Below are 14,191 nucleotides of genomic sequence, written 5' to 3'. Positions count from 1 at the left end.
CACCCCGCAGCTCTCCAGTTCAGAAGGAAGCCTTCAGTGCAAGCTACAAAGGCTGTCCAAAGGCACCCAAACCACAACAGAAGATTTTGAATAATAAGTAAAATTTGAATAGAAGAAATCCTAAAAAAACAAACAAATCCCATAGTCATTTTCAAATCCTCATTTGGTTTTACTCTTCCACATGGCCTTCCATAAGCCCAGCTTTCAGTGGAGTTACACACACACACACACACACACACACACACACACACACAGAGCAATGTTCACTCTGGAGTCTGGTTGTCAGGGGCTGCAACTGACAACTGACAGGTGAGCACCCAGAGTCCTCTCTGTTCCTGCAGCCATGACAGCATCATCTTACAACAGCAGCTCTTTCTGCCAGCATCCCTGCTATGTTGTCTTGTATATTATTCATGTGCATGCATTTTTTAGGTACATGAAATACAAATGATCATGAAAGAACCACTCTCCTAATGCATTTTTTTAAAAAAAACCTTGAGACTAGAAAGAAGCACATCTGAAGAGGAAAAGCCTCACATGGGTTTCGAAGGAAGTCAGTTGCTAGGAAGAGAATCCCAACTATTTCCCCTCTTTCTAATTCTTTAAAACAAACATGTCAAGGGAAAGAGGGTGAAATTTTGTGAATAGGTAAATATACGATCTTTTTTCTTTTTGTTTTTGGTACTAGGGCTTGAACTCAGGGTAAGGTGCTTTCCCTTAGCTTTTTCACTCAAGGCTAATGCTCTACCACTTGAGCCATAGCTCCACTTCTGGCTTTTTATAGGTTAAGTTGGAAGTAGGAGTCTTACAGACTTTTCCTGCTCAGGCTGGTTTCAAATGGAGTCCTCAGATGTCAGCCTCCTGAGAAGATAGGATTATAAACATGAGCCACTGACACCTGGCTAAAACACACTCTGTGTGTGTGTGTGTGTGTGTGTGTGTGTGTGTGTGTGTGTGTGTGTGTGTGTGTGTGTGTGTGTGTGTGTGTGTGTGTGTGTGCGCAGCGCCGCGCGCGTGCCAGTACAGAAGCTTAAATCAGGGCCTGGGTATGGTCCTTTCGCCTTTTCGCTGAAGGCTGGTCCTCTACCACTTGAACCACAGCTCCACTTCTGGCTTTTTGGTGATTAATTGATGATAAGAGTCTCAGAGACTTTCCTACCTGGGCTGGCTTCAAACCTTAATTCTCATATCTTAGCCTCCTGAGTAGCTAGGATTATGGGCCTAAGCCCCTAGTGCCCTGCCTTAAAACACACTATCTTAACCATCAGATTCAGATACATTTCCAAACATCAGGTCCAGTCCAGAGAGGGGGGCCTTAGGGTAACTGGTAAAGGGACTGACTATGCAAGTATCTGACAAGCAGCTTCCATCACGAGGTGACCACTCCGCCTCTACTATCACTTAAAGGCTACTGTCCTCACAAGGCAGGACCTTATAGAAAACTTCTGTCCCCACGGGCAGCATCTGCCCAATCGCTTCAGCTTCCTCCCTCAGCTGCTGAGTACACAACATTCATTAACTCAGCTGGGAAAGAGGGCGGGGATGTTAGCGACTAGTGTGTTGAATTTCCAATGGCTGAGGAGCTCATTTTTCCCAAACATATGGTCACATTATCCCTTCTGAGGCTTTTAAGGGCTTTGGTAAGCAAGAGCTGTAATAAGTAGTGGGCAAGCTGGTGCAGTCACTGATTAAGTGGTTTCTAGTTTAGATACTTCTTTAAAAAAAAAAAGGCTGGAATTGTTCTTTTCTTAGGCATGCCCATGTATCTGACAATACTTGCACCTGAATGTGAAACAGGGCAGCTTAGTACAAGGTTCACACCATATAACAAATAAAACCACTCCAATATGATGCATCTCCACTGAAAGACTGTCTTGAGTTGTAGGGATGAAGAGAAATGAGGGGTGAACACCTGCTCCCAAGAATGCCTCCTTCCTCATGAACAAGGGAGCCTGGAAAACCATGCAGCTGCTTGGGGCAACATGACATCACCATGGGGGCCAGCTCCTCACTGAAGCCCAGACCCACACGAGGTGCCACCCCTACCCCATCCATCCATCCCTACCACACACACACCAGTCCCTGCTACCACCCCACATACCAAAGCCTGGAGCTCACTGCTTTGCCACCCCCACTCCCAAGCCCCCAGAAACATTGTTCTCTGAAACCCACCCTTCTCCCAGGCCCACTCTGGACACCAGCCTGACTTGCTGAAACGCGATCTGGCTGGGAGGGGGGTGGGGACCTTCGTCAAGAAGCCCATCCTCGGAAACATGCCGGCTCCGTAATGCGGGCGACCACAACAGACACCATCGTGGTAATAAACACTCGTCCGGCATAGAGCCCACTTCGGAGCACATTAGCTCTGTGGCTTTGAAAAGAAGATCGGATTCCTGGATCGATGCACCACCGTCAAGTACCACCTGGGCCAATGACAAGGCTGCACAGGGTCTCTCCTCATAATAGCAAGCGGCCTTGTGCCTGTGTTCACCCAGAGCCAGGCGATGGGCGACGCTGGGGCTCACGGGACTGTGAGGTCCGGGGGTGAGGTCCCCGCCGCCCGGCCGGCCGGCCGGCGTGCCAGTGGCTGCCGATGGTCTCCAGGGCACGGAGCTGCCCCGCTCCAGGAGGAGGCCTTCCCCGATGCCAGGCTGTTCCCTGGCAGGAAATACCATGGGGGGGCGGGGGTGCAGAGGGAAGGATGCTGATGGAGCAGGAAGCCCCTAAGCCCGCACCCCGTGGCTGGAGGGGCTGAAATCCAGGGGGCGATTTCTGTCCCCCGGAGCCTCTTGGGGCTCGGGCATGAGCCGCTCCACGCGGCGGCCACCGGGTAGAGCTTCGCCAGGCTGCCGGAACCCCAGGCCGGTCGGGGCTCGGTGCATCAGGCAGGAGCTGGTAACAAAGCCGGCAGCCTCCCCCGCCCCCTCCCCGCGCCCGCCCCCACCCCGCCGACAGCGGCGCTTACATGGCCTCGGACACCTCCGGGTTCAGGTCGCTGGCTGGGGCTGCCTGCAGGGACTGCGACCCTCCCATCCTCGCTGCGCCCAGGCGTGCGGGCTAGCTGCGGGCAGGGCCAGCGTCCTGGCCAGGCTGGTCCTCCGGCCGGGAGCCCGGGAGCCCGGGGCGGGCCGGCGGGCGGGCGGCCGGGGCTGCTGCACTGCAGATGGGAGCAGCCGCTGGCATCCGTGGCGGCGGCGGCGGCGGCGGAGCGGGGAGCTGGGGCTGGCGGCCGGGCCGGGCCCGGGGGGCGAGCGCCGAGGGCGGGGGCGCGCCTGGGGGCGGGAGCGCGCGCCGAGGGCGGGGGCGCGCCTGGGGGAGGCGGGGAGCGCGCGCCCGAGGAGGAGGAGGAGGAGGACTCGGAGGAGGAGGAGGCGCGCGCCCCGCTCTAAGCAGTCCGGACGCCGGCGGCGGGGAGGCGGCGGGCGGCGGGGAGGCGGCGTCCCCTCCCACAGCCCCCGCAGCAGCCCGGCTCCCGTGCGGGACGCGATGATGTCATCCCACGGCAGCCCCGCCGCCCGCGCCGCCTGAACCTCCACAAAGCTCCGGCTCCGGAAACGGGGAGCGGGGCGGGGAGGGCGCCAAGACCCTCCCTCCGCACACGCGGCGCCCCGGACCGCACAGTGTGGCTTTCAGATGTAAATGTGCAGCCGGGTAGGCTTCGGGGACCCAGGAAGGAGGGTGAGGTGAGGGCGAGGTGGCTCAGGAGGCAGAAGTGGGGGGGAGAGGGGGGGAGGGGGAGGTGGAAGTGGGGGGGAGGTGGAAGGAGGGGTGGAAGTGGGGGGGGGAGGTGGAAGGAGGGGTGGAAGTGGGGGGGAGGTGGAAGTGGGGGGGAGGTGGAAGGAGGGGTGGAAGTGGGGGGGAGGTGGAAGGAGGGGTGGAAGTAGGGGGGAGGTGGAAGTGGGGGGGAGGTGGAAGGAGGGGTGGAAGTGAGGGTGGGGGAGGGGAGGTGGAAGTGGGGGGGAGGTGGAAGGAGGGGTGGAAGGAGGGGGGAGGTGGAAGTGGGGGGGAGGTGGAAGGAGGGGTGGAAGTGGGGGTGGGGAAGGTGGGGGGGGAGGTGGAGGTGGGGGGCTGTCTCACGGAGGATTCACACCTCCAGGAAGAAGAAAAGGGTCTTCTCCATTCTCAGGGCCTGGGCTGCTAGAGGAACAGGCAAATAGGTGGCTGTGGAAATTGAGAACTGCCCACCTCTGCCTCCTGGACTGCAGGTGGGTGGAGGCTCCTAGTCCCGTCCCCTGCCTCCCTCCACCCCCCCCCCCCCAGCCAAGGCGAGGCCTCAAGGATACCTTTGTTCTGCACAGTCGGCTGTGGGCTGTGTTTGGGACGGGGGGGGGGGGGGGGGGGGGGGGGGGGGGGGGCTGGGGAGCCGGGCCGCCGGCAGGGGCTGGGTCTCCAACACCATCTTTAGCCAGACTTCACAAACAGAAGCCCTGTAAGAAGACTTATCCTGGACAGGGCCAGCAAGGGGCCTCAGACAACACCCAGAGCCGGGTGACATGCAAGGCAGCCTGGCCTGCAGGACCAGCTCTGACGCTCGGTGCCCACCTCTTATTCTTCTGTCTCTGGGCTTGAACCCCTGGACCTTCTTACTAGAGGCTCCAGGATTCCCTTCCCTCACAGGTGAGGTTTGGAGCCACACCTGAGGCCTAGACTTGCCCTCTGCTGTCAGCACAACAGCGTTTGGAGCTCCAAACACAGCTCCCAACAACTGCACTCCCACAGAACCCCATGTGGGCAGGCTGGAAACCCGGAGGCTTTTCTCACCGTTTCTTCAGGCACAGGGCATTCGGCCTGAAATGCATCTAAATAAAACTACTTGAGGCATTTTAAAATTCCCTCCCCGGCACAGAATGTTTGCTAAAACTATGGCCAGGGATGTTTGGACAGGCACATCTGGAATTTCCATTCACAATGTTAGGACAGCTCTGAAATTTCATGGTGGGCTGGCTGACTTTCCTCTGCTCTTTCTTTTTTTAAATCAATGTCAAACAAAACACAGGTCCATCAAAACGGATTCCCAGGACTCGATGATGTGAAATTTCCAAGAAGCATTTACTTTTGCATTTATATGAAAGTAGCTAATGATTCTCTGTCAGTCTCTCAGGGAAGGTGACTGTCACCAATAGTGTGATGCGGACTGCTTTGGAAAGCACCGCCCAGGGAAGCCATCACTCACTGTCACTGCTGTCATTCTACCACCAGTCTTAGCCCCCCAACCCCCCAAGAAAACAGATCTTCTTGAGTTTATCCACAGAAGGGGGAGCCAAAGAACCTCTTCCCGTGGCACTGCAAAGCTCCTTCACAATAATCTAGACTATCCTGGAGAAGGAGAACCCCTTCTCTGGCCCTGCAGGGGAGGGACTTCAGCTACAAATGATACTAGGAAAATATGTGGAGAAAAATGAGCAGCCCAAGGAGGGCAGCACTCCATTCTGTCTCCCTCTGGTGCATTTTTTTTCCTCTTTCATTTTTGAACCATGGGACTGATGAATGAACATCTTTAGGGCCAAAGACTGAACCAGGTCGGTCTCCTCAAGTGATGACACCGGCAGCAACTTCTACAGAACCAGAACTGAAAGAGTGACGGATCTACCCACTGTCCTGACCAACACTAGTCGCTGTCAGCTAAGCATGCCCCACCCCTATATCATCTCCCTTTTCTATACTAGCTCAAGGTTCCTAACACCTTGAAGAAGGACATAGGGTCACTTGAACCTCTTTCTCTGTTCTTCCTAACCTAGCCATGTCGATTGAATCTTCCTTCATCCTTCACCTTTTCCTATCTCTTCTGTGTATTGGTACAGATGGCCAAGTCTGTTGTACTGTGGCTGCAAGAGTCCTAGCATTCCCAGGCTTCAGCCCTAAAACTCGTCACACAACCACTATTAGAACTTGCCTGATAACTTCTGAGTTTTGCATGACCTGCAGAATCCTATATCCATCAACATATCTTTACCGTTAGGTAAGTAGGGGTTGTTCTTGACAAACAAGGGAGGGCTTTGGAATGAAACCAGAGTTCTCAACTTCTCCTTCATTGGCTATGTAGCCCTGAACCAATCATCTCCTCTTTCTTGTCTGTTTGACAAAGAAAGAGCTGTCTACTTTTCAAAGTATTGAGAAAAGTAAATGAAATACCATCTATGAAAGCCCAGGATCCTTCTTTGTAAGAAATGTTTGTTCCCTAAGTAGAGTGCTACAAAGGAAGCAAGGGGTCATTGAAATGAAATGTTCATGTGAACACTCCAGGCACTCACACACAGGAAGACTGAGAGGACACTGTTAGGAAAGGAACAGAAAGGCACAAATACCTGTGCGTATCAGATCATACAGAATAATATTTATCAAAATGAACTCTAAGAAATGGAAACAAGAGGATTTTTTTCTTTTTGTTGGTTGTGGGGCTTGAACTAGGGGCCTAGATGCTGTCTCTGAGCTGTTTTACTCAAGGATAGTGCTTTACCACTTTGAGCCACAGCTCCACTTCTGGTTTTCTGGTGGTTAATTGGACATAAGAACCCCACAGCCTTTCCTGCCTAGGCTGGCTTTGAACTGCTATCCTCAGATCTCAGCCGCCTATGTAGCTAGGATTATAGCCACCCCCCCCCCCCCATGATGGGTTCCATATCCTTTAAAAAAAAGTCTTAAAATAGTTGTACAAAGGGGTTTTGAGTCAACATGTGAGTTTGTAAGGACAATGCATCTGGACTAAAATCACCCCTCCCATCATTCTCCCCCAGGGATTCACGTCCTGACAAAAAGGGAAAGGGCCTGAGGCCTCCCCCTCCCCCACCACCACTGTGAAAAGTAAGCAAGAAGGGCCCCATCTGTGAGCCAGGAAGGGGACAGGAGCCCAGAGCCTGACCTTGGACTTCCACATCTCCTGCTAGCCTCCGGCGCCAGGAGAAATAGATAATTTGCCATTTTAGCTGCTTATTCTATGGCATTTTTGCAACAGCCGTCTGAACTGAGAGGCACTGCTTAGGACAGACTGCCAGTATCAGGAAGAACACATAACTAAATGGGAGAACACAGGAAGGCTCTAAGTCAGACTGAGGAAACTCCAGTCCACAGCAGTCCAGGGCCGTTGAACAGAGACATTCCAGAGTCCCTGAAGCAGTATAGCCATCCCTGTGTTCGGGTTCCTGTTAAAACCTCTGTTATCCCAAACCCACCTCTGTTTTCTCTTCCTCCCTCCCTGGTCTTAAGTCATTCATAAAAGTTAGATCATATCACAAACCTATACAATAAGAAAGCCCAGGTTTCTTTCTAAGCGTTAAAATGTAAGCAGCAGTGCAGTCACCCGTTCGTTCCCTCAGTCAAGCTGAGCCCCCACCGGGCCAGGTCCCGGCCAGCGCAGAGGCTGCAGCTGCTCTCCTGTCCTCCAGTTATCTGGCAAATGCACACGGGTGACTCTGCTTGCCCAAGCCCAGCTGCTCCTCCCTTCCTCACTGTCCCCTCTCCGGGTCCAGCCTCGACCCTAGCCACCCGAGAGGGCCCTTTGGGGGTGTCTCCCTATCCACCCTGCCTCCGGCCTCAGATATGCTAGTTGCCATAGCAGCAGGGCTCTCCCAGCACAGCCAGTCAGTCGACCCCCAGAGCTACTAATTACCCAAGTACATACTGAAACAAAGGAGGTCAGATCACAGAAAAGCCTGTCTGGAGGGTGCTGGGGGATGTGCACACAACTGGAGAACAGGGATGACTGGACACCATCTTTTTCGCCCAGCCTCTGGCCTCATCCTGCCAGCATAGTGGGCAGTGTGGAGACGGGGCAGACCTGCAGATATCTCCAGGGAGGCATCATCTGACCGGCTCCAACTTGCTCAGATGGCACCACTGCTGTCCGCTTGCAACTCCTTCCTCCACTTGAAGTCCCCCTGCATCCATCCCACACCACACACTGAGCCGGGCACTCTCTAAAACCCCACATGCTGGGCTCAGCATGCCTTGCTTAAAACGATAAAAGTTAGTCAGGGCTCATGCTGTAATCCCAGCTACCCAGGAGGCTGAGATCTGAGGGTCATGGTTTGAAGCCAGCTGGGGAAAGGAAGTCCCTGAGACTCTTATCTCCAATTAACTACCAACAAGTCAAAAGTGGAGCTGTAGCTCCAGTGGTAGAGTTCTAGCCTTGAGCACAAAAGCTCAGGAACAGAGCAGTGCCCAGGCTCTGAGTTCAAGTCCTAGGACCAGAACCAAGAAAACCCTACACAACAACAACTCTAAAAAACAGGAAGCTGTGTGAGTGAGTCTAGCACCCACACGACACACATGAACAGGAGACCAGTAAAGCACAGAAGAGATAGGAGACACCAGACTGTGGTCAAGAATAGCACCTTGCTGTTCTTATGTTACTTCAGCCTTACTCTAAAAGCTGATCACTACCCTCAGGAAAAAGTCCCATTCCACCTCTGGCTTTGATCTAGCCCTGGTGGCATTCTGCATCCTAGCAGGCCCAGGGTCCTCACCTCAGCTCAGTGCCAAGGGGGCATGGTCTCCTCAACATCTCCATGACTCAGTTCCACCCAAGCATCGAGGCCTAGCTCCTGAGAGCCTAGGCTGGGCTACAAGCCTGGCAGAAGAACCAGGATATCAGGAATCCATGAGAATGATCCTGGCAGACAGCTCAAAACCAAGCTAAGCCACTGGGAAAGGAAACCCAAGGACTGAGGCCTGGGAAGAAGCGAAGAGGAAAACCCCAGCTTAGATGACAGCCACAGAGAGCTTCAAAGACGAGGATCATCAAGGAACTGAGAGAAGCCCTCAGGACTGCATGTGGGAAAGTTTCTGTGTGAACTGCAAAAGTCCAAGGATTGTGCAACTCCAAACTTCAGAAGAAGCTATGGCCCAAACTCCTCAGTGCCTCTGAGCATTAACCTGGCTATCATTCAAATCCACATTTAATTAAATGTAAGCCATTTTCATGATTTCCAGCTTTCTTTCAAAGGAAATATATTTCACACATTCTCCTCATTATAAACTATACAATTTACACTCATTAAGTGGATTCATTTTAAGTGATCTTTCTTAGGCAACACATTTCTTTAGATTGTATTAGATACCCCTTCCTGTCGCTAACTTTATAAACCAGGTTTAAGATTATAGGCATATCAGACGTGCAGTTTGGCCAAATAAAATCCCAACCTCCCAAGCTCAGGTTCCTACCGAAAAATAGTCAAGTTGCCTGCTAAATCCGAGAAGAACGAACCAAGGGACTCACCTGGGCCAGGTAACTGCTTCTGTCCAGGATCTAAAATATAAGCAGTACTTGCCATCTTTCTTCTCAGGCCACTGCTTCCAGAACGTTCTACAAGCATTTCTAAAAAGGCTTGAGCTCTTATTAAAAGAGCTTTCATGTGGTATTTGGTTTGAGTGCTGATGTGTTAATCCACCGCATTTCCCTCTCAAGCATAAGTTTACTGGTTTTAGAGGCTACTTTGTACTAGGAATAAAAGACCTTTTTAAGGAGCACATCAGGGAGTAAACAGAGATGGGACCTTCCCACAGCCAAAATGAATGCGAAGCTGGTTTGTCCAGCCAGGCTAGAGAAACAGGTGAAGAGAGGCCTTTGTGTAGGGGGAAGAGTACTCACAGGTCCCAGTGAGGCCCCGCCCAGGAGACTACATCAAACAGCCAATCCAGACGCTTCAAACCACTCATCTTCCCCTCATCATTCGCAAAGAACAGGTACAGGAAGACCTCTGTGCCCTCCCCCATGCAGTAGCAAAGAGCTCATTTATATCACCCTTGTTGGTTATTCTGGGATGATTTTCCTTCTAGGCTTGATGAGCTGTCAACACATCCAAACAGGGACTGTCACCCTACTTGTGAGGAAGACAGTCCTTAACCCGGCTCCCCAGGCACAGAAATGCTGACTCAACGCTCCATGAAGGAACAGAAATCCAGAACACTAGGCCAGAAATAGCGCCCATGAGCATCTATTGATAGCACAACTTCTGTGGGCAGAGCAAGTGAATGGTTGCCTGTGTGTGTGTGTGTGTGTGTGTGTGTGTGTGTGTGTGTGTGTGTGTGTGTGTGTGTGTGTGTGTGTGTGTGTGTGTGTGCGCAGCACCGAGGTGTATGTGCTACCAGGCCCACAAAATATCACCCTCTTTCCATAACCATCCCAGAGGCTCTGCCTAGCCCTGGCAGGCTAGAACTAGCATATAACTAACTTCACTTTACTTTCACTTAAGTTCTCAGATCTTCAGATTGACCTGTACATGGGAAGTTAATTTATTTTTAATTTTTGTGCTAATATTGAGGCTTGAACTGATCACAGAAGGAGGCAGAGGAGACCCAGCCATGCAAAAGCACTGCGTCCACCTAGGCAGGGGTCCCAGGCTCTGCTGACAGAGGTTCCGCATGTCAGGTAACACATGCCAACTCGATGACGGGCCTCTCTTCCTGGAAATGAAGCCGCTCGGTGCACTAGGAAACACCATCACATTCAGTGGTCGACAAACATTTTTAATTAGAAGAAAGGGGAGGGGGGAGGATCAAATATTAATGCATCTCACCTGGGTGGGAAGGTGAGTTTATGCCTATCCTGGACAGATACAAGGATCAGTACACATGCACTGACCACAGTGTGAAACTCCTACCCGTGCTGGACAAACACCCTGGGCAAGTGGTGGCTCCTCCAACCTGTAAGACTTCCTCTTGCTTCTTGATTTGTTTGCCTGTTTTACCAACTCAGCATCAAAGCTGGGATCTTCATGCCTCTTTAAGAAATGACTCTACTTTTGTTCATTCATTTTCAATCTACCCTGGAGACAGACAGGGAGCTCCTGAGGTTTCATAAAGTCCTTAGATACTGATGCTAGATGGTGGATAGATGGATGGATGGATGGATGGAAGATAGATGGATAAATGGATGGAAGCTGGATAGATGGATGGATGGACTAGTAGATGGATGGTAGATGGGTGGATGAGTGGATGGATGGGTGGGTGGATAGATGGATAGATGAGTAGATGGATGATGAGTAGATGCATGGAAGAATGGATGGAAGAATGGAAGATGGATGGATGAGTCAATGGATGGTGGGTGGTGATGGATGGATGGATGGGTGGATGGACGAGTAGATGGATGAGCATGTGGCTGAATGGATGATTGGATGAGTGGGTGGGTAGACGGATGGATAGATGAAGGAAGACTAAAGGATGGATGGATGATGAATGAGGAGTAGATGAATGAGTAGGTGTGTGAGTGGCTGATTGAGTGGAGTATAGATGGATAGATCACATGGTGCAAACAAAGCAGAAAAAAACCAGAATACCCTGCAGGACTGTACTCGGATACATACCACCTCCTGCTCTGGCAGCAGCCGCTTGTGGCTTCATCTCAGGAGCAAAGTATTACAGAAATACACTCGCCAGCAAAACGCAGCAGCACTTGGGCTGGGTGGGGCTGCGCCAGGCATGTTCTGGTGAGAACAAGGGTCCTCCCCACCTCCAGGCCTCAGCCCTGGCTCTTCCCTTGGCTTGGGGCTTCTTTCTCTACTTCCTTTGAACTGGGACTTGGCCTCTCCTGGCAGCCTTCCTTTCCACATCTCCAGCTGGGTCTGAGGGCCAAAGTGGATGTAAGAAGCCAAGTCTACCAACATGTGCTATATATACTGGAGTGGAATATGGTCTCCTAGCTTCAGAGCAAGAAGGGGGTCCATACCCTTCCAGAACCTTCCTGCCCAACTTCTCTAACTCCTCCAAGCATCATCACACCATGTGCTTCTTGCTGAGCCCACTCAGGTCTGCTTCCCTTTCAGGGCCTTGGGACTGCAGCTCGAAAGAGGGCACAGGGCAGAAGTCCCACAGCGACTGAGCGCGGTGCTCCGCTGCGCAGGGACAGGGTCCTCAGTGACCCCTGCAGGGGCAGCTCCGATTCCACTTCCCTTCTGGAAGAGGAGAAGCACTGCAGGACTAGAAGCCCGAGCCCACTCTCTCACCGTCCCCATACAGAGGCCAACTTCCACTGAACTCCTTCTGGGGAGGGAAGCAAAGCCTTGCTCCACCCCGAGCCGCCAGCCAAAGCCAGTGAGCCCAAGCCCTGGGAGCGCCTGGTGCTTGGCAGCCACTGGTGTCCATGCCGGACACTGAGCGAGAAACAGGAGCCTCGGGGTGATGGACTGCACTCCACTCTCTCAGAGGGGGCTGCGGGGTTATGTGTTTATACCCCGGCTGCCCGGGAACAAGTGAATGGTTAATACCTAGCTCATGTAACAGCAAAGCAGACCACAGTTTGCTGGACATGGGGTCTCATCCACGAAGACCCTCGGCCCCAATAACACAGCCCCTTTCCTTGACAAGGGAGAATCGTCAGCACTGTTTGATTATGGTTTATCTCCCCAAAGCTATAAATTAATGGTGCTAAGAGAACACAAACATAATCTGATTTAGGTGGTTAGAGATGAGTCATTTGGGACGCAATTAGATTTAGATAATATCATTAGCATGAGTCCCATGATTGTGAATCAGGAGCATTTTAAAGAGGTACAGAGCTGGGCACCGGTGGCTTACACCTGTAATCCTAGCAACTCAGGAGGCTGAGATCTGAGGATTGTGGCTCAAAGACAGTCTAGGCAGGAAAATCTGTGAAACTCTTTATCTCCAATTAACCACCAAAAAGCCAGAAGTGGAGCTCAGCTTTGAGCATAAAAGCTCAGGGATAGCACCCAGGCCCTAGGACCAACACAAGAAAAGAAGAGGAACAGAGACAGGCACGCATACTTCCTGTCAGCCGCTGGCAGCCATGAGGTGAAACTGACAAGGAAGGTTCATCACCAGAGACCGCACTCTGCTGTTCAGCCTTCTAGTCTCTGTAACACTGAGCTAAATTTTACACACACACACACACACATACACACAAAGTTTGCCTGCCTAGGGTATTTCATTACAGTAATGAAAATTAATACCAGCCCTCATCTATAAAATGAGCTTAGCCAGGTAGAAAGCCAGCAAAGGAACTGTGAGCAGGAAGGTGCTTAGTGTAATTCAGAGGACTCTCCTCTCTAGGTCAGTGGAGAGATGGGGAGAAAGACTCTGCTCTCTCTCCTGCTTTGGTACAGAAACGGTTGTAATCTGGGGCACTCCCCACCCCCAATGCTACAGCTCAGGGTAGCGTTTCCATAGGCTTCCTGCATTATCTCCAAGGAACTACTTTCTCTCTCTGCAAGAAGTCTGATCATGGTGTACACTCATTTCTTCTGGGTCTAATCAGGCCATCCTGCCCAGGTTTCTAAGTTACCAATTCCCAAGAGGCAGCTGTCCCCAGTAGGGAGAGGGGAGAGGTCAGCTCAGCGCAGGGACAGTATTTGCTCAGGCTCTCCTGCCACCTGGCCCATGTGCCAATACACCAACCTCTTTGCCAACCAGCCTCCTTCCAGGCCAGCTGTGGCTGCGTTGTTGTGAGCAAGAGCCTTTGACTCCGGTTCCTGGAAATTCTTGTCACCAGACTCCCTGTCTAGCCTCGGCTCCTGACAGTTCTCTCACCGCACTGAGAGGTCAGGCTGAGCTGCTGGGAGAGCTGGTGGAGACCCAAGATAGGTCAGAAGCTAAGTCACCATTGTCACATGTGGATTTAAACATCAGAATGCTAAGCCAAGCACCAGATCCTCAGCTGAGAGCTGAGGATCACAGTTTAAAGTCAGCCCAGGCAGAAATGTCCATGAAATTCTTATTTCCAATTAACCACCGCAAAGTGGGAAGTGGAAGTTTGGTTCAAGTGGTAGAGCACCAGTATTGAGTTGGGGGGGAAAGCAAAACAAAAGCTAAGCCCTGAGTTCAAACCACACACACGCACAGACCCCTTCTCAACAAAAAAGTGGATGTGATGGTTCATGCCTGTAGTCCCAGCTTCGTGAGAAGCCATAGGTAGGAGAATCTGAGTGGGACCAGTAACAGACAAGAACATAAACCTTCCTGAAAACTACCTAAAGCAAAAAGGGCTGGAGATCCAGCGCCAGTGGGAGAGTGCCTGCCTAGCCAGCAAGCAGAGAGCCTTGAATTTAAACCTCACTACTGCCAACAAAAGAGAAATGAAACTTGCACTGAAAACCTCCAGCGAACATAATCTACTTGGCCCCTGGATCCAGGCCACTGGCCCAAGACTAAAGGCATCTCCGAGAAGGCAGAGGAGGTCATACTTTATTTACAAGGATGGCACAGCTGGCTGGTGTGGAGGGAGCCTCGGGCTGTGGGA

The 14,191-nt window shown here is 52.0% G+C and overlaps 1 protein-coding gene across 3 annotated transcripts in view; it reads right to left on the bottom strand.

Annotated features, from left to right (window-relative positions):
* Tacc2 (transforming acidic coiled-coil containing protein 2) overlaps positions 1-14,191 on the bottom strand; it is a 126,515-nt gene that overhangs the window by 63,648 nt on the left and 48,676 nt on the right. For 2 of the 3 annotated variants that reach the window (XM_042701421.1, XM_042701420.1), the window contains exon 1: positions 2,966-3,033. The exons of the other annotated variant lie outside the window; for it this stretch is intronic. In XM_042701421.1, the coding sequence (XP_042557355.1) occupies positions 2,966-3,033 (68 nt within the window). Of the gene's footprint in view, positions 1-2,965; positions 3,034-14,191 lie in introns of those variants that run through there. 3 annotated transcript variants of the gene reach the window in all.

The sequence above is a fragment of the Dipodomys spectabilis genome, unplaced genomic scaffold (genome assembly GCF_019054845.1).
Source record: "Dipodomys spectabilis isolate Male_0828 unplaced genomic scaffold, ASM1905484v1 ptg000289l, whole genome shotgun sequence".
Lineage (NCBI taxonomy): Eukaryota > Metazoa > Chordata > Mammalia > Rodentia > Heteromyidae > Dipodomys > Dipodomys spectabilis.
Note: the sequence above shows the minus strand (reverse complement) of the source record. Positions and strands in the feature narration are given on the sequence as shown.